The sequence below is a fragment of the Jaculus jaculus genome, chromosome 2 (genome assembly GCF_020740685.1).
Source record: "Jaculus jaculus isolate mJacJac1 chromosome 2, mJacJac1.mat.Y.cur, whole genome shotgun sequence".
Taxonomy (NCBI): Eukaryota; Metazoa; Chordata; class Mammalia; order Rodentia; family Dipodidae; genus Jaculus; species Jaculus jaculus.
The window spans coordinates 11,563,477-11,587,733 of record NC_059103.1 but is presented as its reverse complement, the minus strand read 5'-3'; the positions used below and the strand labels follow the sequence as shown (position 1 = coordinate 11,587,733).

Genomic DNA, 24,257 nt, shown 5'->3' with positions numbered 1-24,257 from the left:
AGGCATAGTGGTGTACACCTGTAATCCCAGCATTTGAGAGGCTGAGTCAGGAGGATCCAGTGTGAGGCCACCTTGACCTGCATAGCAAGGTACTACCCCAAAACTAAATTTGAGATAAATAGTAAATGGTATAAAAATGGCCATGCAAGCTACATGTATTGGTACACACTTGTAATCCTAGTATGCAAGAAACAGGCAGGAGGATCTGATTTGATCTTCTAGGCCAGCCTAAGGAAACATAACGAATCCTGACTTTAAAAAAAAAAAAAAACAAGCCTCACGCCTTTAATCCCAGCACTCGGGAGGCAGACGTAGGAGGATTGCCATACGTTCGAGGCCACCCTGAGACTACATATTGAAGTCCAGGACAGCCTGGGCTAGAATGGGACGCTACTTCAAAAAAAAAAAAAACACAATAATAATAAAGAAAGAAATAAAATAAAAAGTTTTAAACCGGGTGTGGTGGCATATGCCTTTAATCCCAGCACTTGGGAGACAGAGGTAGGAGAATTGCCAGGATTTCGAGGCCAGCCTGAGTCTACATCCGGGCCAGTTTGGGCTAGAGTAAGACCCTACCTGAAGAACCAAATAAATAAATAAATACAAGTTTTAATCCCAGCACTTGGAAGGCAGAGGTAGGAGGGTTGCCATGAGTTTGAGGCCACCCTGAGACTACAGAGTGAATGAATTCCAGGTCAGCCTTGGCTAAAGCGAAACCCTACCTTGAAAAAGAAAACAAACAAACAAAATCCCCACAAAAACAATAACAACAAAAGGTAAACTGCACGGTGTCACATACTTTTAAAAGACCCTACCTTGAAACAAAAAGACCATGCATTATTCAAAACATATTTATGGGCTGGAGAGATGGCTCAGTGGTTAAGGTGCTTTCTTGCAAAGGTTAAGGACCCAGGGTTCAATTCCCCGGTACCCACATAAAGACAGATATACAAGGTGCCACATGCATCTGGAGTTTGTTTGCAGTGGCAGCGTCCCTGGTTTACCAATTCTCTCTTTATCTGCCCCCCTCTCTCAAATAAATAAAATAAAAACATTTATACTAAAAATGCTCCAATTGAACTGGATGTCTTGCAGTTGTTTTTTCCTTTTTGGTTTTTCGAGGTAGGGTCTCATTTTAACCCAGGCTGACCTGGAATTCACTAGGTAGTCTCAGGGTGGCCTTGAACACACAGCGATCCTCCTACCTCTGCCTCCTGAGTGCTGGGCTTAAAGAAGCATTCACCACCATGCTCAGCCGCCTTGCATTTTTATCGTACTCCTTTTGGCCTATTTTTCATCTTCCTCACACCCCTTGGCTTTGACTCCCTATATGTCCCTCTATGTCCATCTGTGCCCTTCACTGGGTAGGAACTGGTGGCCCAGGATGTGTCCAGCCAAAAGTATTTGCATAGAAGAAACCCAGGGCTGTCTTGATGGTTTCTATCCATGGGTTTACCTGGTAGCTTGGTTTCCCCAATGTGCTGTTTGTGGAGGACACTATGAACCATAGACCAAGTTAGCACTTCAGTCACTGAGAGGGGGCAGAGTGAGGAAGCTTGGAAGTCAATCCTACTAAGCCTTACCTGAGCCTCAGTTTCCCTGACAAGTTGAGGATCTGCTTCCTGGGCAAAACATACAGGTGAAGGCACTGTTGTCTAGGAGTTTATAGAATCAAGGTTGGGGAGCCTGGCAGACTCAGAAGTCTGGAGGCAGCAGACAGCCAGTCCTTGAAAGTGAGGTTTCCATGGGTACTGAGGCCAGAGGAGTCACCCAGAAAAACCTGAGGGCAAAGCTGGAGCGATGGTCGGTGAGAGAACGGATGGTGGGCATAAGCAGAGAGCACGTGAAGCTGGGCCCCAGGGGCAAGGCCTGACACAGAGTGAGGGCACGTGTCCCAGGGCTATCGGATCTCTGGTAGAGAGGTCACAGACTGCCTGTTCCAGGGGCAACCTGGGCTCCTTGCAGTTGGAGGTGCGGCTTCGGGATGAGATGGTGCTGCCATCCAGCTGCTACCAGCCCCTGGTGCAGTTGCTGTGCCAGGATGTGAAGCTGGACCCCCAGGTGAGGAGAGCTCATGTGGGGGGAGCCTGCACGGCTTGTAGAGCATCTCACCCTATCTTGAACCCATTCTATAGAGCAGCAAACTGAGCTCTGGGGATGGGAAGGAACTGAGCAGGGTCCTGAGCCCCGCCCTGTTCCCCAGCCAACCTTTCCATAACGCTCTGGGGTCGACCCCAGAGCCAAGAGGATCTGATCTCTCAGCCCAGCCTCTCCCTGCTGCCTCCTGCAGGGTCCAGGGCAGCTGATCCCACTTATTGAGGAGATGACCAGCACCGAGTGTCGCCAGGAGGTGGCCACCAACCTGCTCAAACTCTTCCTGGGGCAGGGGCTGGCCAAGGACTTTCTAGATCTTCTCTTTCAACTGGAGCTGAGCCGCACCAGTGAGACCCCCGGGGGGGGGGGATGGGATGGGTGGGAAGTGTCCAGGAGGCTCTCGCCTGAGGGACACTTAGAACCTCCAGCCTCAAGATACTCTGTCCTCCTCCTGCCCCCAACTTCTTGTAGCAGCCCCCGCCTACTGAAACCTCTGCTTGCAGGTGAGGCCAACACCCTCTTCCGGAGCAACTCGCTGGCCTCGAAGGCCATGGAGTCTTTTCTGAAGGTGAGGGGTTGTGGGGTGCATTATCTTTGTCTTACAGAGAGTCCACTTCTGTCTTGTTTTAAAAAATTATTTTATTTCTATTAATTATTTTATTTATTAGAGAACGTGAGGATGGGCGTGCCAGGGCCTGTAGCTCCTGCAAACGAGCTCCAGACGCATGCGCCACCATGTGCTTCTGGCTTACGTGGGACCTATAGAATAGAACCTGGGTCCGTCAGCTTTGAGGGCATGCGCCTTAATTGCCAAGCCATCTCTCTGGCCCATTTCCCCCACCCCCACCCCCAGGTAGGGTCTCACTCTAGTCCAGGCTGACCTGGAATTCACTATGTAGTCTCAGGGTGGCCTCGAACTCACGGCAGTGCCTCCTGAGTGTTGGGATTAAAGGTGTGCGTCACCAGGCGCGGCTCCACTTACGTCTTTGTTTAGGGCCTTGAAGGGCAAGATGTTCATTCGCTGTCCATCTGTCCATTCGGCTCATTCATATATTTACTTACTCATGCATGTCCACATGCTGTCATTGCCTCATTCACGGAGAAGCAGTGTTGACTGGCCCCGGTCGAGCACGTGGTCCTCCTGGGCAGAAACTGCAGTCGGACGGTGCCCAGGGTGGCAGAGGCGGCCAGCTGGCGGTGTGGCCGGTGACTAGTGTGGTTCGTGGTGGTTCCCCCAGGTAGCAGGGATGCGGTATTTGCACGGAGTCCTGGGCCCCATCATCGACAAGGTGTTCGAAGAGAAGAAGTACGTGGAACTGGACCCCGGCAAGGTGGAAGTTAAAGATGTCGGGTGAGGCCTGGGTCAATCCCCGGGTGCGCAGCTGTCGGGAGTCAGGTCCCGCCTGAAAGCGTGTGATTTGTCCCTGTCCACCCATGTGTTGTCTGTCTGTCCTCGTGTCGTGCTATGTATGGGGGAGCCCCCCACCCCACCCCACCATTCACACGCGGGCGCTGACCACGACCCTGTCTGTCCATCGACTCCTGACCCACACAGGTGCTCCGGGCTGCACCGCCCGCAGACCGAAGCGGAGGTGCTGGAGCAGAGCGCGCAGACGCTCCGCGCCCACCTGGGGGCGCTGTTGAGCGCGCTCTGTCGTTCGGTTCGCGCATGCCCCGCGGTGGTCCGCGCCACCTTCCGCCAGCTGTTCTCGCGCGTGCGCGCGCGCTTCCCCAGCGCCCAGCACGAGGTGCGCCCCCTGTCGGCGGCGCTGGGCGGAGGGGAGAGCGGGGAGCTTGGGACGCCGAGGTCCAAGGCGGGCGGGGAGCTGGGGCGGGGCGGGGCGGGGGCAGCTCAGGCCTGGGGGAATCCAGTCCCCATTCTCCGCACCCCTGCAGAACGTGCCGTTCATCGCTGTCACCAGCTTCCTGTGCCTGCGCTTCTTCTCCCCTGCCATCATGTCGCCGAAGCTCTTCCACCTACGTGAGCGACACGCCGACGCGCGCACCAGCCGCACGTTGCTCCTGCTAGCCAAGGTGCGGGCACAGGATGATGGATGGCCAGTTGGGTTGCACGGGGGGGGGGGGGGAATCGGCGACAGCGTGTCCCCATTTGACACTGGGAAAGCCTTGCAGCAAGGCTCCACGCGTTTACAAAGCATTCTTCTTTGTGTTTAAATATTTTTATTTATTTATTTGAGAGACAGAGGGAGTATGGGCGCACCATGGCCTCCTGCTACTGCAAATGAACTCCAGATGCATGTGCCGCTTGGTGCATCTAGCTTTACGTGGGTTCTGGGGAATCAAACCCACGTTAAAAAAAAAAAGGCCTTCAGGCTTTGCAAGTAAGCACCTTTAACTGCTGAGTCATCTCTCCAGCCCCTACAAAGTATTTTTTTAAATTTTATTTGGAGGAGAGCTGGGCATGGTGGCACACGCCTTTAATCCCAGCACTTGGAAGGGGTAGGAGGATCACTATGAGTTCGAAGCCACCCTGAGACTACATAGTGAATTCCAGGTCAGCCTGGGCTACAGTGAAACCATACCTCGCAAAAAAAAAAAAAAAAAAAAAAATCTATTTGGAGAGAGAGAGAGAATGGGCACTCAGGACCTCTAGCCACTGCAAAAGAAACTCAGATACATACACTATTTTGTGCATCTGATATTACATGGGTACTGGGGAATCGAACCTAGGTTCTTAGGCTTTGCAGGCCTTAACCACTAAGCCATCACTCCAGCCCCTGCAAAGCATTTCTCTAATCACTTCCAGTGAGCTCCATGTCATAGATAAGTGGAACTCCAGCCCCTGCAAAGCATTTCTCTAATCACTTCCAGTAAGCTCCATGTCATAGATAAGTGGACAAGGAAAACCCAAAGTCTGCAGCCAACACGGGTCTTTTTCTTTTTTTAATTTTCTTAATTGACATATTCTATACTTACAGACAATAAGCTATGATATTTCCCTCTCCTTCCCCATTTTCTCCTTCATAACTCTGCTCTCCATCATATCCTCTCCCTCTCTCAGTTAGTCTCTCTTTTATTTGGTTTACTTATTTGACAGAGAAAAAGGGAGGGAGAGAGAGAGAGAGCAGCTGGCTAACGTGGGTCCTGGGGAATCAAACCTGGGTCCTTTGGCTTTGCAGGCAAATGCCTTAACCGGTAAACCATCCCTCCAGCCCGTCTCTTTTATTTTGATGTCACCATCTTTTTCTCTTACTATGAGGATCTCCTGAAGGTATTGCTAGGCACTGCGATGTCATGGATATCCAGGCCAATTTTTGTCTTGGACAGTTGCATTGTAAGGAGTCCTACCCTTCCTTTGGCTCTTACATTCTTTCCGCCACCTCTTCCACAGTGGACCCTGAACCTTGGAGGGTGCAGCACAGGTCTTTTTATTCTGAGGCCTGCACCTGTCTGTCCAGCACCAGGCTGAGACATTCACCCAACGCTATAGAGTATGATCTTAACGTAGAGGAAGGCAGAAAGGTTGGTCTCGGGTGCCCAAAGGCCACCAAACACCACGAATCATTCAAGGCTGATTTCATTTCCACACAAGGTCCAGGTAGGCCTATGAGCCGGACCTCTTGCTTTCTTGACTTCCATCTCTACAGTCAGGGTGGGGTGGCGTGCAGTGGCTGGACTGTTGACTCGGAAAATCCTTTTTTCTCTTGCTGTCCAGGCGGTCCAGAATGTGGGCAACATGGACACTCCGGTCTCCAGGGCCAAAGAGGCTTGGATGGAGCCACTGCAGCCCACCGTGCGCCAGGGTGTGGCACAGCTGAAGGACTTTATCACCAAGCTAGTGGACATAGAAGAGAAGGAAGGCAAGATCTTGTCTAAAAATGCCCCACCCAGGGCCTGTGCTCTCATTTGCTTCCGACCTCCAGCCCTCGGCCCTAACCATTGGGCCTTCGGGCCTCTCCCTCACCTGCCCGCCCCCAGCCCGCGGCTCCACCCACTGCTGCGTGTGTCTCGTAGCCCCGCCCACCTCTGCGCAGGTCTCAGGCTCTCCATCCGCAGCCTTTTACATTAGCCTCACTCCCAGCCCGTGGCCCCACCCACTAGTTTAAAAGAAAAAAAATTTTTTTTTGGTTTTTCTTTTTCTTTTGGTTTTACAAGGTAGGGGCTCCCTGTAGCCCAGGCTAACCTAAAATTCACTATGTAGTCTCAGAGTGGCTTCGAACACACTGCCATCCTCCTGCCTCTGCCATCTTGAGTGCTGGGATTAAAGGCATGCGCTGCCACGCCCGGATTATATCCTGTATTTCCATCACATTCACTCCATTTCCATCTCTTGTCCCCTCTCACTCCTGCTAAAACCTTCTTCCCAACTAGACTCTTTTCTACTTTGACGTCTTTTGTGTGTGAGACACACCGAGTTTAATTAGGGCTGCATGCATGAGCAAGGGTGTGGGTGTCTTTTATTTACCAAAGCGTAGCCTAACTACACCACTGAAGGAAATGTCTCCCCTCTTCCTCCAGCAACCATTAATTCTCTCTCCATGCCTTCCACCTTGGCTGAGGACTGTCATGTTTGCTCCGCCCCTGGACCCATGGCCCTGGCCTCCAGCAGCTGTTGGCTTTTGCTGGGTTCCCCCAGTCCTGGCCATGACACAATGAGCTCTCTCTCTCTCTCTGTGTGTGTGTGTGTGTGTTTCTTCCATGTGGTCAGAACTGGACCTGCAGCGGACCCTGACCTTGCAGGCACCTCCCGTGAAGGAGGGACCGCTATTCATTCACAGGACCAAGGGCAAAGGTCCCCTCATGTCCTCCTCCTTCAAGAAGCTCCACTTCTCCCTCACCACCGAAGCCCTCAGCTTTGCCAAGACGCCCAGCTCCAAGGTGGGCAGAGGAGCGAGTCTGGGACTGTTCAAGGCAAACACCCTCCCTTCCTGGTGCCCACTACTGCGGGATCTCTGGGTCAGATGAGAGCCAGGCCAGGCTCAGGTTTCTAGACCCTGGCGACGGTCAGCCAAGGTCACTGGAGGCAGGAGAGGACAAAGCCCCCTGGACAGTGGGTGTCCACACCCGTGTAGATGTGGGTCCAGCCCTGCTTCTTAGGTGCATGGGGCCAGCAGAGGGAGCGCAAGTGTCCATTCAGCCTTAGACACTTGGCTAGGTGCTGGGCTGGGGGCGCACACCTTTAATCCCAGCACTCCGGAGGCAGAGGTGGGAGGATCGCCGTGAGTACCACGCTACCCTGAGACTACAGAGTGAATTCCAAGTCAGCTTGGGCCACAGCGAGACCCTACCTCGAAAAACAAATACACTTGGCTAAGGTCACTTGCAGGCGAGGTGGCTATCTATGTACCCGACTGTAACCCCTGATGCTGAGGAAGGGGACGTTGAGGCTAAAATCAGGAAGTAGGGGAGTGGTGCTCCCCTTTAATCCCAGTACACAGGAGGCTGAGGTAGGAGGATCTTTGTGAGTCCGAATCCACCCTGAACTAGAGACCCTACCTTGTAAAAAAAAAAAAAAATCAGGAATTAGAGCAGCCTGGCCTGACCCGGGACTCCATTATGTCTGCCCCCAGAAAAGCGCCTTTATTAAGCTTGCGAGCATCCGCGCAGCCGAGAAGGTGGAGGAGAAGAGCTTCGGCAGCTCCCACGTCATGCAGGTCATCTACTCGGATGATGCGGGCCGACCCCAGACCGCCTACCTGCAGTGCAAGGTGCGCCCTCCCGAGAGCGCTCTGGGGAGGGATCTGAGCTTGCATAGAAGTGGCCAGTGAGGGACTAGTGGTAGAGGGCTTGCCTAGAACCCTCTCGTGGGAGGTTGGAGGTGTGGCTTAGTGCAGCTGCTGCCTAGAATCCCCCAGTGAGGGGCTGGGGCGTGGCCCAGTGGTAGAGCTCCTGCCTAGAATCCCCCAGTGAGGGGCTGGGGCGTGGCTCAGTGGGAGAGCTCCTGCCTAGAATCCCCCAGTGAGGGGCTGGGGGTGTGGCTCAGTGGTAGAGCTCCTGCCTAGAATCCCCCAGTGAGGGGCTGGGGGCGTGGCTCAGTGGTGGAGCTCCTGCCTAGAATCCCCCAGTGAGGGTCTGGGGCATGGCTCAGTGGTAGAGCTCCTGCCTAGAATCCCCCAGTGAGGGGCTGGGGTGTGGCTCAGAGGTAGAGCTCCTGCCTAGAATCCCCAGTGAGGGGCTGGGGGCGTGGCTCAGAGGTAGAGCTCCTGCCTAGAATCCCCAGTGAGGGGCTGGGGCGTGGCTCAGCGGTAGAGCTCCTGCCTAGAATCTCCCAGTGAGGGGCTGGGGGCGTGGCTCAGTGGTAGAGCTCCTGCCCAGAATCCCCCAGTGAGGGGCTGGGGGCGTGGCTCAGTGGTAGAGCTCCTGCCTGGAATCCCCCAGTGAGGGGCTGGGGTGTGGTTCAGTGGCAGAGCTCCTGCCTGGAATCCCCCAGTGAGGGGCTGGGGGCGTGGCTCAGTGGTAGAGCTCCTGCCTGGAATCCCCCAGTGAGGGGCTGGGGGCGTGGCTCAGTGGTAGAGCTCCTGCCTAGAATCCCCCAGGGAGGGGCTGGGGGTGTGGCTCAGTGGCAGAGCTCCTGCCTAGAATCCCCCAGTGAGGGGCTGGGGGCGTAGCTGGGTAGCCAGCTTCTGAGCTGTATCCCTGCAGTGTGTGAACGAGCTGAACCAGTGGCTGTCTGCCCTGCGTAAAGTGAGCATCAACAACAGTGGCCTACTGGGATCATACCACCCTGGTGTCTTCCGTGGGGACAAGTGGAGCTGCTGCCACCAAAAGGACAAGACAGGTGGGAGGGGCTGGCCAGCTCTTGCTCTGTGTGTCTCCAGCAGGCTGCAGGCGGGAAGGGAGGGCCTGGAGCCCTACAGTGGGTGCCCGTGGTAACCACCCGAGTAAACACAGCCTTCCAGGCGTGCTGGAAACAAAGGTTCTGTGACCAGGTGGCTTGAAAAATGCACATGGTGTTTGTGACGCACGGGCAGCTCCAATGAAGCTTGGAAAGTCATTAGAAGTCCACTTCTAAAGCCAGTTACCGACCTCATTTATTTTTTTAAAGAATGGCTTATTTATAAGAGAGAGAGAGAGAGAGAGAGAGAGACACACACAAAGAGGCAGCGAGAAGAGCTGTGGGGGCGGGAGGGGGTAAATATGGGTGCACCAGAGCCTCTAGCCACTGCAAACAAACTCCAGATGTACGTGCCTCCTTGTGCATTTGGCTTATACGTGCACTGGGGAATCAAACCTGAGTCCTTTGGCTTTTCAGGCAAGTGTCTTCAATGCTAAGCCATCTCTCCAACCCCTTATTTACTCATCATATATAGAGAGAAAGGGAGAGGGAGAGAATGGGCGCACCAGGGCCTCTAACCATTACAAAAGAACTCCGGAGACATGTGCCACCATGTACATCTGGTTTATGTGGCTACTGGGGATCAATCCTGGGTCTTTTAGGCTTGTCAGGCAAGTGTCTTAACCGTTAAGTCATGTCTTCAGCCCCCACGTTCATTTAAAATGGAGCCTCAGCTGAAGAGATAGTGTCGCATTCCAGACACTTGCCTACAAAGCCTAAGGACCCAGGTTCGATTCCCCAGAACCCATGTAAGCCAGATGCATGTGGCAGCCCATATGTCTGGAGTTCTTTTGCAGTGGCTAGAGACCCTGGTGCATCTTTCACTCTTCCTCATAGATAAACAAATACTATATATAAATATAAAAAAATAAATAAATAAAATGGAGCCTCAGGGTGTCCTGGAAAACCCCCTTCGTTCTCTTCCTCTCTCTGCCCCTCCTTCCCTCCTCCCTTCTCTCTTAGGCAAGTACTCTACCACTCAGCACTCCCTGATTCCGAAATTCAGGTTTAGAGAGGCAGGTGACCTGGCCAATGTGGCAAGGCCAGCTCATTCCAACTTAGGAAACTCAGTAACCCAACTTAACATGAGCCTGTGGTTCGTGGCAACCCCCAGGCAAGTAGCCTTCCAGAAAGTTACCTGTTACCCTGAGCAGTCTGCAGAGCTCTAAACCCCATGGTCCAGCAGCAGCGGCTAAGAGGAGCTGTTGCCGGAAGGGTGGGGAGCCAGAAGTACAGCTTGTCAGGTCCTGGGGGCCTCCCCAAACACTCTGTCCCTGCGTTGCCCTCGGTTTTCCCCCGTCTTTACCCCCGGGAAGCTGGACACAATAGTTCCATTGTAACCCCACCCTCTCTCTGCCTCCAGATCGGGGCTGCGACAAGACCCGCTCCCGGGTGACGCTGCAGGAGTGGAATGACCCCCTCGATCACGACCTTGAGGCTCAGCTCATCTACCGCCACCTAGTAGGTGTGGAGGCCACGCTGAGGTGAGGAGCACAGCGCAGGAGCAACTAGGTGGCTCTGGGAAAGCGCAAGGCCGGCGGCTGGAGCTCGAGTCAGGCTAGAGGCTGCTCTGTGGTGATAAGCACCTGTCTCCCCCCACCCTTTGTGCACGTGTGTATATGCATGCTCGTATGTGTGTGTGCGTGTGGAGGCTAAAGGTTGACATCAGATGTTTTATTCTTTGAGATAGGAACTCTCATTGAATTTGGCGCTCACCAATTCAACCAGAGAGCCTCTCATATCTTTTTTTGTTTGTTTGTCTTTCGAGGTAGGATCTCACTGTAGCCCAGGCTGACCTGGAATTCACTATGGAGTCTCAGGGTGGCCTTGAACTCATGGCAATCCTCCTACCTTTGCCTCCCGAGTGCTGGGATTAAAGGCGTGCGCCACCACGCCCGGCTCATATCTTTCTTTTTGTTTTTTTATTTTATTTATTTATTTTTTTTGGTTTTTCGAGGTAGGGTCTCACTCTGGTCCAGGCTGACCTGGAATTAACTCTGTAGTCTCAGGGTGGCCTCGAACTCACGGTGATTCTCCTACCTCTGCCTCCCGAGTGCTGGGATTAAAGGTGTGTGCCACCACGCCTGGCTCATATCTTTCTTTTTAATTAAAATATTTTATTTATTTACTTACTTGAGAGAGAGAGAATAGGCATGACAGAGCCTCCAGCCACTGTTAACAAACTCAAGACGCATGCACCCCCTTGAGCATCTGGCTCACGTCAGTACTGGGGAATCGAACCTGGGTCCTGAGGCTTTGCAGGCAAGTGTCTTAACTGTAAGCCATCTCTCCAGCCCCCCATTGTATCCTGTTATCTTCACTCCCTTGTTGCGTTTACAGACATGTGCTGCCATGCCTCCCTTTCATATGGGTGCTGGGAATCCCCGCTCAGACCCTTGGGCTTGCATGACAAGAACTTTGCTCACAGAGACATCTCCCAGCCTTTATTGCTTTTGTTTTTGTTTTTGAGGTAGGGTCTCATGTAGCCCAGGGTAGCCTTGGACACACTATGTAGCTGAGGCTGACCTCAAACTCAGCAGTCTTACTGCCCCAGCCTCAGGAGTGCTGGGATGACAGGCACGTGCCACCACACCCAACACAAAGGGCTCTGAGGGAAGAAATGCAGCCTGGAGGATGCGAAGGAACAAGAAAGACTTCATGTCACTTGTCGCTGGCTGAGGAGTCTGAGGTGGGAGGACTGGAAGTTCGAGTTACGTCGTAAAATCCCATCTCAAAAAAAAAAAAAAAACAAAAAAAAAAAAGGCTTTCTGGTAAACCTGCATTTGGAGATTGGAGCGCAGAGGAGATGGCTGCTGGAAAGGGAAAAGTGGGGCTGGAGAGGTGACTAAGCCACGTGCTGCAGTCAGGTTCGCATTGCTGGTAGAAATCGCCCAACCAAGAGTAGCTTGTGGGAAAAAGAGATTTATTTTGGCTTACAGACTCAAGGGGACGCTCCACGATGGCAGGGAAAACGATTGCATGAGCAGAGGGTGGACATCACCCCCTGGCCAACATAAGGAGGACCACAGCAACAGGAGAATGTGCCAAACACTGGCATGGGGAAACTGGCTATAACACCTATAAGCCCGCCCCCAACAATACACTGTCTCCAGGAGGTGTTAATTCCCAAATCTTCATCAGCTGGGAACCTAACATTCAGAACACTTAAGTTTATGGGGGACTCCTGAATCCAACCACCACACCATTAAAGCATTTGCTTGTAAAGCCTAAGGACTCAAGTTCTATTCCCCAGTACCCATGTACCCAAAGTGGCACATGTATCTAGAGTTTGTTTGCAATGTCTAGTGCCCATTCTCTCTCTCTTTCAAATAAATAGGAATAAAGTATTTAAAAAATATATAGGGCTGGAGAGATGGCTTAGCGGTTAAGTGCTTGCCTGAGAAGCCTGAGGACCCTGGTTTGAGGCTTGATTCCCCAGGACCCACGTTAGCCAGATGCACAAGGGGGCGCACACGTCTAGAGTTTGTTTGCGGTGGCTGGAGGCCCTGGTGCACCCATTCTCTCTCTCTGTATCTGCCTCTTTCTTTATTTGTCGCTCTCAAACAAAAATAAAAATAAAAATAAAAACAATATAGAAGGCTGGAAAAAAAATGGTTTAACAGTTAAGGTGCTTGTCTGCAAAGCCAAAGGATCCAGGTTAACCAGGTTAAACTCCCAGTACCCACAAAAAGGCAGATACAGAGGTGGCACATGCCATCTGGAGTTTGTTTGCAGTAGCTGGAGGCCCTGTTGTGCCCATTCTCTCTGTTTCTCAAATAGATATACATGAAATATTTTTTAAAGCAATATAGAAAAAAAAGGGGGGGGAGTGGAGTTGGGTGTAGGGGCACTTATCTATAATCCCAGCACTTGGAAGTGGAGGCAGGAGAACCAGGAATTCAAGGTCATTCTTGCCTTCACAGCAACTTTGAGGCCAGCCTGTGCTACAGGAGACCTGATCTCAAAATAAATGAATAAAAGCCGAGCATGGTGGCACATGCCTTTCATCCCAGCACTCGGGAGGGAGGCAGAGGTAGGAGGATCGCTGTGAATCCAAGGCCACCCTGAGACTATGTAGTGAATTCCAGGTCAGTCTGAGCTAGAGTGAGATCCTACCTCAAAAACAAACACACAAAAATGAATAAAAGCAGAAAGTGGAGGGTGATGAGGAGCCAAGACCTGGGCCCATGTTTCTTCCTCAGAGACTCTGAACGAGTCAGCCTGTGTCCCTAGAGACGCCGCCAGGTCAGCAGACACACACTGTCATGCAGCCTTTCCAGCAGGGTGGGGGTGGCCGCTGGCCGCTGGCCTTCACTCTTCTGCCTGCCCCCTCCAGGGAGAAGCTTCAGTTGCTGAGTGGGGACAGAGACGCAGGCACCTCGCCCACGGGCCCTGGTGGAGGTAGGTGCCTCCGTGTGGGAGCCAGGCTAGGTAATCCCAGCTGCCTTCAGGGGCGCCCGGGTGGGAGCTCTCAGACCCTCGGGGCCACGCTGCTGTCCTCACCCCACGTCTGCCTCCAGCCCCGGGGTACTCACTGGCCCAGCTGCTCCGCGTGCTGCAGGACCTGCGAGAAGCCCACAGCTCCAGCCTGGCTGTCCCGCTGCCCACGGGCCCCCACCACCTCCTAGAGCTGCAGACGTGAGGCGTGTCCCCGGCCCACCAGGGGTTTGGAGACCCCCTGATGCACTCTGGGTTTTTGTCCTGGTAATCTCTCCTGGACAGGACTTTGTGGCTGTCCTGAAGTCTCTGGGGGATGAAAGGGGCTCCTGCTTTTCTGGGAAACTGAGGTCCACAGTTTCCATCAAGGACAGGCTCCCCCCCAGGAGCTCTGAACCCAGGACAGGTGTTCAACCTCGGACCCTTTCCCAGCCGCCGCCCCGCTGCTGCCTGGCCCCTCTGGCAGGGTGCTATGGTGCTCTGATGCCAACAATAAACTTGTTGAGAGACTGGTGAGGCTCTGGAGACTTTCTTTTATTTATTTATTTTTGTTGTTGTTGTTTATTTTACTTAATTATTTGAGAGCAACAGAGACAGAGAGGGAGAAAGAATGGGCGCACCAGGACCTCCAGCCACTGTGCCCCCTTGTGCATCTGGCTAACGTGGGTCCTGGGGAATCGAGCCTCGAACCAGGGTCCTCAGGCTTCACAGGCAAGTGCTTAACCACTAAGCCATCTCTCCAGCCCTATTCTTTTTTTTAAATATATATATTTAATATATGTTATTTATTTATTTTTTGAGAAGGAGGGGGGTTGGGCGCACTAGGGCCTCCAGCCTCTGCAAATGAAACTCCAGATGCATTCGCCCCCTGCTTACATGGCTTACGTGGGACTTGGAGAATTGAACCGGAATCCCTTGGCTTTGCAGGCAAACACCTTAACCCCTAAACCATCTCTCCAGCCCCTCGTTTATTCTCTCTCTCTCTCTCTTTTTTTTTTTTTTTTTTTTTTTTTTTTTTGGTTTTTCATTGTCAGTCTCGCTCAAGCCCAGGCTGACGTGGAATTCACTGTGTAGTCTCAAACTCACGCCGATCCTTCTACCCCTCTCTCCTGAGTGCTGGGATTAAAGGTGTGCTCCACCATGCCCGGCTTGCTCTGGAATCTTTCTATGGAGACCGAGGGAGAGAGGAGTCCAAGAGACTCCGGCAACTGCTGTGGCTGTGGCCAAGGACTATGGCCACCAACCCAGCCCGTCCTCTGTGGAGCTAGGTTGCCTCTGTCCTCTTGGTCACTGTCCCCTATGGGTCTGGCCCCACCCTGCCTCCATCCTGTAAACTATAAACTGTGGAACCTGACCAGCTGTTCCCCCACTGGAAGCAGTCACCCTAGAACTCCCCCTTGTGCAATGAATCTTGCATACTGCACAGCAGGACAGAGTCACAACGTCCTCTTCCATTTTGTGCGGGGAGTGGGGGGTTACCAGGCCAAGTTCCTAGTGACTCCAGGGCTAAGTCACTGGGGTGGGGGGAGGGAGTTTCTGGTGGGTGGATCACTGCTGGAGTGTGCTTGGGGACAGAGCTCCCACCATCTTCTTGCCCTGCCCCATGGCACCTAGCACAAACTTCGTGGCACTGGGCAGCAGATCTGCAGCTGGAAACCAGCTGTAAGGTGGGCAGCGCCTCTGTGCCTTTGATGACAGAGAAGCCCTGGAAGGCAGGGTCGAGACAAGAATCAGCTGACAGGCTGGGGAGGTGGTCCAGTGGTCAAGGTGCTTGCCTGCAAAGCCCAAGGAACCTGGTCCAATTCCCCAGAACGCAGGTAAAGACAGAGGCACCAAGTGGTGCATGCCCCTGCAATTCCATTGCAGGGGCTGGAAGCCCTGTCGCACCTACCCTCCCCCTACACCCCGTCTTTCTTCTCTCTCTCTCTCTCTGCTTGCAAATAAATTAAAACAACAAAAAGAGAATCACCAGACATCCATTGTGTCTCACTGGGAAGCCTCTGCACTTCAGCGCCCCCTGGCTGCAGTTTATCTCCTAACACGGAGGGAGGAGTGGACATCAATTGCAAATTCAAATGGATGGTTTTTGTTTGTTAACTTTTTTTATTGACAGCGTCCATAATTACAGACAATAAACCATGATAATTCCTTACCCACTTCCACTCTCCCCCCCTCACTAATGTCTCTCTTCCCCTCCTATTATGAGGGTTTTGTGTAGGCAGTGCCAGATACTGCCAGGACATGGATATCCAGGCCATTTTGTGTCTGGAAGATTGTATTGTAAGAGTCCTTTGGCTGTTACATTCTTTCCACCACCTCTTCCACAATGGACCCAGGGCCTTGGAAGCTGTGATAGAGATGTTTCAGTGCTGACTGAGCACTACGGTGCCTTTTGAGTCATCCCAGAGGTCACCGCCATCTGAGAAGAGAAGGCTGTCTAGCCAAAAGTGGAAAAACATTACTATAAGGGTATGACGATTAAGAGAAGTGCTTACCGAGCTGTGTGGTGAGCATAATATATGCATTTAGCCAGACAGCAGCAGACGTTACACCCCTAGGGCTCATGACTTCCCCTGTCATAGGTTTTCAGTATCAGGCATGTATTCCCTCCCATGGAGCAGGCCTTCAGTCCAATTAGAGAGCAGTTGGTTTCCCCTGTTACAGACATGCCACTATTGTACCAGTTGGCACATTTGGTCTAGTTGGCCAGTCTTTTTATTATTACTACTATTATTGGTTTTTCAAGGTAGGGTCTCGTTCTAGTCCAGGCTAACCTGGAATTCACTATGTAGTCTCAGGGTGGCCTTGAACTCACTCACAGCAATCCTACCTCTGCCTCCCAAGTGCTGGGATTAAAGGCGTGCACCACCATGCCCAGCTCCAGCCCTGTTTTTTTTAATTTTAATTTTAATTTTTATTAACATTTTCCATGATTATAAAAAAATCCCATGGTAATTCCCTCCCTCCCCCCCCCACTTTCCCCTTTGAAATTCCATTCTCCATCATATTACCTCCCCATCTCAATCATTGTACTTACATATATACAATATCAACCTATTAAGTACCCTCCTCCCTTACTTTCTCTTCCTTTACCAGCCCTGTTTTTTAAAGAAGGGTCTCACTTTAGCTCAGGATGACCTGGAAACTCACTCTGTAGCTCCAGGTTGGTCTTGAAATCATAGCAATCCTCCTACCTCAGCCTCCGGAGTGCTGGGATTAAAAGTGTATGTCACCATGCTAGGTGGAAACATTGTCTCACATGCCTGATTAAAAGTTATTTGGGGGGGCTGGAGAGATGGCTTAGCGGCTAAGCGCTTGCCTGTGAAGCCTAAGGACCCCAGCTCAAGGCTCTATTCCCCAGGACTCACGTTAGCCAGATGCACAAAGGGGCGCATGCGTCTGGCGTTCATTTGCAGTGGCTGGAAGCCCTGGCGCGCCCATTCTCTCTCTCTCTTCCCCTCTCTCCCTCCCTCTCTCTAGCTCTCACTTTCAAATAAATAAATAAGGATAAAACAAAAAATTTAAAAAAAGTTATTTGGAGGCTAAAGAGATGGCTCAGCGGTTAAGGTGCTTGCCTGCAAAGCCAAAAGACCCCGGTTTGATTCCCCAGGACCCATGTAAGCCAGATTCACAAGATGTGCATGTGTCTGGAGTTCGTTTGCAGTGGCTGGAATCCTGGTACACTCATTCTCTCTCTCTCTCTGCCTCTTCCTCTCATTTTCTCTCTCCCTCTCTCTCTCAGATAAACAACTTTTTTAAAAAAAGAGTTATTTGGGCTGGAGAGGTAGTTTAGCGATTAAGGCATTTAAGGCCAAAGGACCTAGGTTCAATTCCCCAGTACCTACATAGAGCCAGATGCATCTGGAACTCACTTGCAGGGGCTAAAGGCCCTGGCATGCCCATTGTCCATCTGCCTCTTTCTCTCTCTTTCTCCCTCAAATAGATAAAAATAATATATATATTAAAAAGCCAACCAACCAACTAAATAAACAAGGGGCTGGAGAGATGGATTAGCGGTTAAGGCACTTATCTGCAAAGCCTAAGGACCCAGGTTCGATTCCCCAGGACCCACGCAAGCCAGATGCACAAGGGGGCACATGTGTCTGGAGTTCGTTTGCAGTGGCTGGAGGCCCTGGTGCACCCATTCTCTCTCTCTCCCTCTCTCTCTCCCTCTCTCTGTCTCTCTGTCTCTCTCTCTCAGTCTACCTGCCTATTTGTCTCTCTCTCCAAATAAATAAAAAGGAATCAGGAGACACCCCTAAATATTCTGTGCCTTAGCATATCCTACTGGTGCATTGGCGAAGACCCCCCAAATCCCTGCATCAACACTCCCAGAGCTATCAAGGGACATGGGGACCCTAGAGATGCTCAACCCGCAGCGCGGACGGGACTCCAAGCCTGACCTAAACCACGCCCACCCGCTCAGGCTCTCCGACGCATGCGCAGAGCCCGCGGCCTAGCTCGGGTTTATCTGCGCCTGCGCAAAGTCCTTCAGCCTCCGACCAGGCGGACGCCCACGCTGATTGGCTGCGCCCGCATAACCCGGAAGAGATTTGAGGGTTGTGGCGGTGGCGCCTGCCGTGGGTTTGGGTCTGGGGAGGAGCGTGCGGCTTGAGGATGAACGCCCCTCCGGCCTTCGAGTCGTTCTTGCTCTTCGAGGGAGAAAAGAAGTAAGTGCATTCCGACCTGGCCTGGCGCTTCTTCGCCGTCCTCGGTCCGCCAAGCTTCAGACAAGTCGTGCTTACACCATTTTGCAGATGTGGAAACTGAGGCCCACAAGGGCATTGGGTTACTCTGTTTTGGCCTCGCAGGAAGTATTTCGAACCTATCATGTCTGGCTCCAAATAAATCCCCTTCCCTCTGGGAGGCGTGAAACCTCTGTGTGGCGCGTAGTGATGTCTTAAAAAATGTGTTAGGAGCTGAAGAGATAGCTTAGCGGTTCAGGCGTTTGCCTGCAAAGCCAAAGCACCCAGGTTCAATTCCCCAGGACCCACGTAAGCCAGATACACAAGGGGGCGCACGCGTCTGGAGCTCGTTTGCAGCAGCTGAAGGTGCTGGCGTGCCCGTTCTCTCCATATCTGCCTCTCCCTCCCTCTCAAATAAAATAAATTAGGCGGCGGTGGGGGGGGGGAAAGCTCATTAGGGCTGGCGAGATGGCATAGTGGTTAAGGCACTTGCCTACAAAGCCTAAGGACCCAGGTTCGATTTCCCAGGACCCACGTAAGCCAAATGCACAAGGTGGTGCATGCATCTGGAGTTCGTTTGCAGTGGCTGGAGGCTCTTGTGTGCCCATTCTCTTTACCCTCTCTGCCTTCTCTCTGTCAAATAAAATATTTTTAAAGCTCATTAATTAATCCTTTAATTCCAGCACACCGGGGGAGGTGAAGGTTGGCAAGTTTGTGGCCAGCCTGGGAATCACTCAGTAACAGAGCCACTTGCCTAACATGCATGAAGTTCCTCCCACCCCAGGTGTCGCTGAGCAAATGATTCTACCACTAAGCAACTCCATCACTGTTCAGTTTTGAGACTGGATCTTGCTAAGTTGCCCAAGTTGTCCTTGAAAACTGACTGCAGGCCAGGCTGGTCTTGAACTTGTGATCCTCCTGCCTTAGCCTTCGGAGTAGCTGGGATTAAAAACCTGTACTTCCAGACCTTGTTTTTAGGGCACCGGGATAGAACCCAGAGCCTTGCACGTGCTAGATAAGCCTTGCCACTGTCTCACTCCTGGTTTCAGAGAGATCTTTAGGAATAAACAGACTGATTTTGAAAAGCCAACAAAAAGACATTTGCCCTGGTTTGAAGTGTTTTACAGAGAGTGAGGAGCTATCTCTTGAGTTCTCCCAAAGGAAGCCTAAGTGTATATAGCATACACTCCCTAGGCAGATAGGAGGGGTATGCTTCAAAGTGGGGAACAGCCCAGTGGGCTCTGTATTGTGGATTTTTTTTTCGAGGTATGGTCTTGCTCTAGCCCAAGCTGACATGGAATTCACTAGGTCATCTCAGGTTGGCCCCCATCCAACAATGATCCTACCTCAGCCTCCTGAGTGCTGGGATTAAAGACATGCGCCACCACGCCCATTGTATTGTGGGTTTTAAGTAAATTTTTATGTATGTTTATGAGGTAGATGTCTAATTCATGGGGTAAAGTGACCTTTTTTCCCTCCCAAATCCTGGCGGACTGAACCTGTTTTCTCCCACCGCCCCATAAGTGCATACAGGTGCAGGCAAAAGAGGACATAGTGTCCCCTATCATTATTTATGTGTGTATTTCCACTTCTTAATATTTTGTTTTTATTTATTTGAGAGAGGGAATGAGCGCACCAGGGCTTCCAGCCACTGCAAATAAACTCCAGATGCATGTGCCACCTTGTGTATCTGGCTTTCGTGGGTCCTGGGGAATCCAGCCGAGGTCCTTTGGCTTTGCAGGCAAGCGCCTTAACCACTAAGCTCTCTCTCCAGCCGTGTATGTGTGTGTGTGTGTGTGTGTGTGTGTGTGTGTGTGTATGTATATATGTATGGCTTTTTTTTTTTTTTTTTGTATTTTTTTCAAGGTAGGGTTACACTCTAGCCCAGGCTGACCTGGAATTCACTGTGTAGTCCCAGGCTGGCCATGAACTCCTGGCAATCTTCCTACTTCTGCCTCCCCAGTGCTGGGATTAAGGGCATGCGTCACCTACCTTATTTCTCTCAGACAGCATCTCACTGGATCTGGAGTTGCGCTGCCTGACTGGGGAAGCCCAGCTTCTTGTGGGGGTGCTGAGGAGTGAACTCAGGTCTGCATGCTTGCACAGTAACCTACCAAGCCGTCTTCCCAGTCCCCCTGCAGCTGCTAGTCTTCCCATGACGCCACAGAAAGTCCCACGAGGGTCAAAATCATAATGCAGATGATACAGTGAAGCCAGAGACTTGAGGGTGGCAGAGCCTTCGTCAGTGCAGAGTAGCGGCTGGGAAGGAGCCCTGTACCTTTGTGTCTGGTCCAGTGGGAACAGTGCCGGTGCAGCTCCAAGGATGTGTAACCACACGGGGCACCGCGACTGCCAGGCCAGTTGTCCTCAGTTACCCCACATCCACCTCCCTCCCTGACCAGTGTCAGGACAGGCTGTTGAGATGTGGAGGTCACCTGTCGTCTCTTCCTCTTTCTAGAATCACCATTAACAAAGACACCAAGGTACCCAACGCCTGCTTGTTCACCATCAACAAGGAAGACCACACGCTGGGAAACATCATTAAGTCGTAAGTTGCGGGCCCAGGCCTGAGACTCTCAGGGTGCTCCTTGGGAGTCTGTGGGCAAGTACTCGTCCTACAAGATTTTCTTCCGTTTCCGAGTTCTCGGCGCGCTCTGGTACCTCACAACTCCACCCCTTCCCCTCCACCCCCAGATGACGTTGACAGGGCTGTTCGCATAAGGCTCGTTCATTTTAATTTTTTAAAAGATTTTATTTTACTCATTTATTTATTAGAGACAGAGAGAGGGAAAGAGAAAATGGGCATGTCATGGCCTCCAGCCACTGCAAACGAACTCCAGATGCATGTGCCCCCCCAGTTTACATGGGTCCTGGAGAATCAAACCAGGATTCTTTGGCTTCGCAGGCAAATGCCTTAACCGCTAAGCCATCTCTCCAGCCCTATTTTAATTTTTTTAATAAAAATTTTTTAAAAGTTTGAGAGAGCGGCAGATAGGAAGAAAGAGAATGGGCACACTAGGGCCTTCAGCCACTGCAAGCAAACGAACTCACAGCCATATGCTGCCTTATGAATCTGGCTTATGTGGATATTAGGGAATCAAACCTGGGTCCTTAGGTTTTGAAGGCAAGTGCCTTAACCACTAAGCCTCCTAGCTTTTCTTTCTTTTTGGGTTTCCGAGGTAGGGTCTCACTGTAGCTTAGGCTGATCTAGTGTAGTCCTAGGGTAGCCTCAAACTCAAAGCGATCCTCCTACCTCTGCCTGCCAAGTGCTGGGAGTAAAGGTGTGCACCACCATGCCTGGCTTCCTGTTTTTTAATGTGAGGTGAGGAGGGAGAGAATTGACATGAGAAAGCCACTGCAATTGAACTCCAGACATGTGTATGACCTTGTGTATCTGGCTTACTTGGGACCTGGAGAATCAAACATGAGTCCTTAAGCTTCACAGACAAGCGCCTTAATCCCTAAGCCATCTCTGTAGCATCACCCCCTCTTTGTTTTGAGTCAGTCTCATAGCCCAGGCTGGCCACAAACTCAGTATGTAGCCGAGGATGATCTGGAACCCTATTTTAAAATATTTTGTTTCCAAGTACAGGGAGGAAGAAAGACAGTGGGGGTGCCAGTGCTTCTTGAAACTGCAAATGAACTCCAGATGCATGTACCACTTTGTGGCTTTACATGGGTCTTGGGGAATTGCAAGCAAGCACCTTTAACTGCTGAGCCATCCTTCCAGCCCTGACCTTGAACTCTTGGCCCGCTGCCTCCCATCCTCTTGAGAGTGCAATGATACGTGGCACTGCCGTGCAGGCTGGTGTGCAGTGAGCCCCAGGAAAGCCACCTGCTGGGGTTTCCATGCCAATAGCAAGTGGCTGGCGGGCACAGCTCCCCAGTGTCCCTACTTGTAACTGCGCCCTCAGCGGCAGCTGGTACTCTTGAAGATGCATGCGGTAGAAGTGGTCACTTCTGTAGACTGAGAGAGGAGGAGAGGCATTGGTGGTGGTCACATACCCCAGTCACCCCTGCTGTTGACCTCAACACCAGTGAAATCCCAACTAGGTAGGTCCTAACACCGTGGGCCACACACCGACTAGTCATGCTGCTGCGGGGGACTAGACAATTGGGCTTTCCTCTCGGAACCCAGGTACCTAGGAGTTGAAAAAGGCAAGTTGGCCCTCCCAGCCTGGCCTGTTGGAGGCCACGGGCGGTGCTCAGTCTTGGTGTGCTACGCCTCCTGAGCAGGGTGACTGTTTCTTCAGGGCTGCGGCTCCCACCTGGGCAGAGACACACATGACCCAGGGTTCATCTGTCCCCACTCGATGCAGTGCCGAGCCTGGACCTCCTGTTGGCTTTGTCCAGGGTGCAGACTCTACGTCCTGGTTCCCTCAACTCCGGTTAGATGTTCCTGGTTTGGGGGTGGGGCATGGTCTGTTGCCTTGCCAGGTCCCTGACTTCTGTGACAGAAAATGCTATCACAAATTGGCTCCCAAACAGGGTTTGTTGGTTTTTGAGGTAGAGTCTCACTGTAGTCCAGGCTGACCTGGAATTCACTATGTAGTCTCAGGGTGGCCTCAAAGTCTGGGCGATCCTCCTACCTCTGCCTCCCCAGTGCTGGGATCAAAGGTGTGTGCCACTATGCCTGGCCCAAACAAGGTTCTTGATCTTCATGGGTTTAGGGTGAGGTGGAAGAGTGCCCACATGGCATTTTAGAGTGAGGTAAATGCCTTAGAGCTGTGTCTCAAGATGCTCTCACTACAGCTCCAGGCTGTGCCTGAACTCGGCCATTCTCCATCCTCAGCCTCACGAGCAACTGGGATGAAAGGCCCAGTTAATTCAGGAGTTTTTGAGGAAAGCACCTTGGTTTGAAAGCTTATTGGTCTCAGCCTCCCTCCCCCTCTCCCTCTCTCTCATGCACACTGTCCATGTCTCAGACAGCTGCTGAAGGACCCACAGGTGTTGTTTGCTGGCTACAAAGTCCCCCACCCCCTGGAGCACAAGATCATCATCCGTGTGCAGACCACTCCCGACTACAGCCCCCAGGAGGCCTTCACCAATGCCATCACCGACCTCATCAGCGAGCTGTCATTGCTAGAGGAGCGCTTCCGGGTGAGCAGTGGGCGCCTCAGCCTGTGGGCCGCTGTGGTTTGCAGGCCTGCTGGCGCCACTGTGGGTGGGAATCTCTTGCACACATGATCTCAAGACACCCTCCACTATTCCAGTTCTTCCTGGGAACAAGGCTCAGCTGTAGAGCACCTGCCTAGAATCCCCTGGTGAAGGGCTGGGGGCATGGCTCAGTGGTAGAGTGCATGCCTAGTGTGCATGAGGCCCTGGGTTTTGTGCCCAGCACTGCAAAAGCTAACAAAAGCCCAAGCCTCTTCTCAGGGCGGGAACAGTTTACAGCCTGGTTCTCAGTAATCTAGGATGTCTGAGCCCAGCCATAGCGCTCGGGGTTCCCACCCACCAGGCAGAGCCAGAGCTGTCGTCCCACCTGGACGTAGTCCCAGGCTCGGCAGGTAGGTGCTCCAGAGCAGGGTGGGCAGGGCCAGCCAAGGTTCCCTTCTGGTCACTAGCATCTCAGTTTAATTTGAATCGATTCTGTTTAACTTAGAAAGTATGAGATCTATGCAGACCCTGGCAGCAAGAATAGATGGGCTGATATGTCACCACTGATCCTTCTATCAATATGTTAGGTGTCTGGGGCCTGGTTGGCCACTTCTGCTCTGTTCTCTGGAGCACAACATGCCTGTGGTTGCATTTGGGACAAGGGCCAGGCACCAATTTCCTGGTGGCCCCTGGACAGAGGACACTAGGGACATTCCAGCTCACGTCACTGCCGTCTTCCTCCCTCCCCAGGTGGCCATCAAGGACAAGCAGGAAGGGATTGAATAGCTGGCTGGAAGAAGTTTCGTTTCCCTTCTTAACTTGGGATCTTTTTCACTGACGACAGCAGCCTGCCAGCCGTAGCCCCTGCTCCATGCCCCTCACCCTGGTTGACTTCTCTACCTGATGCTGACATGTCCTGTACAGAGACTCTTTTACCTTCCTAATAAAATGTGGCAAGAAAAATCTTGACGGCACAGAGGTGACTTCACAGCATGTGGGTCGTCAGGCTTGATGCGGCAGAGGACCTGTCGTGCCCACTCCGACTGCGGCCTGAGTGGCTGCTGGGGAGGCAGACTCGGGCGGGGCCCTGGATCTCTCCCAGAAGCCTCAGTTGCTGGGCTTGCCTGACTCAATCAAGGCAGGAATCT

At 52.2% G+C, this 24,257-nt stretch overlaps 2 protein-coding genes across 2 annotated transcripts in view; both read left to right on the top strand.

Annotated features, from left to right (window-relative positions):
• Rasa4b (RAS p21 protein activator 4B) overlaps positions 1-13,841 on the top strand; it is a 40,400-nt gene extending 26,559 nt beyond the window's left edge. Inside the window, exons 9-21 of the mRNA XM_045144709.1 lie at positions 1,944-2,061; positions 2,291-2,441; positions 2,598-2,662; positions 3,333-3,445; positions 3,650-3,842; positions 3,991-4,128; positions 5,771-5,915; positions 6,764-6,933; positions 7,626-7,763; positions 8,698-8,833; positions 10,254-10,374; positions 13,227-13,291; positions 13,411-13,841. Of these exons, the coding sequence (XP_045000644.1) occupies positions 1,944-2,061; positions 2,291-2,441; positions 2,598-2,662; positions 3,333-3,445; positions 3,650-3,842; positions 3,991-4,128; positions 5,771-5,915; positions 6,764-6,933; positions 7,626-7,763; positions 8,698-8,833; positions 10,254-10,374; positions 13,227-13,291; positions 13,411-13,532 (1,675 nt within the window). The 3' untranslated portion in view covers positions 13,533-13,841. The remainder of the gene's footprint in view (positions 1-1,943; positions 2,062-2,290; positions 2,442-2,597; positions 2,663-3,332; positions 3,446-3,649; positions 3,843-3,990; positions 4,129-5,770; positions 5,916-6,763; positions 6,934-7,625; positions 7,764-8,697; positions 8,834-10,253; positions 10,375-13,226; positions 13,292-13,410) is intronic.
• A 4,003-nt stretch (positions 13,842-17,844) lies between these two features.
• On the top strand, positions 17,845-24,072 carry Polr2j (RNA polymerase II subunit J). The gene is made up of 4 exons (XM_004666282.2): positions 17,845-17,997; positions 20,471-20,560; positions 22,938-23,112; positions 23,860-24,072. Exons 1-4 carry the CDS (start codon positions 17,945-17,947, stop codon positions 23,893-23,895), a joined length of 354 nt encoding a protein of 117 aa, XP_004666339.1. The 5' UTR covers positions 17,845-17,944; the 3' UTR covers positions 23,896-24,072.
• The last annotated feature ends 185 nt before the right edge of the window (positions 24,073-24,257 follow it).

Excerpts from the sequence above, each read along its gene's own strand:
- Polr2j (XM_004666282.2), top strand. The coding sequence starts at position 17,945 with ATGAACGCCCCTCCGGCCTTCGAGTCGTTCTTGCTCTTCGAGGGAGAA. Across the intron at positions 17,998-20,470 it reads CTCTTCGAGGGAGAAAAGAA|AATCACCATTAACAAAGACA; the intron begins GTAAGTGCATTC and ends TCCTCTTTCTAG. Across the intron at positions 20,561-22,937 it reads CTGGGAAACATCATTAAGTC|ACAGCTGCTGAAGGACCCAC; the intron begins GTAAGTTGCGGG and ends TCCATGTCTCAG.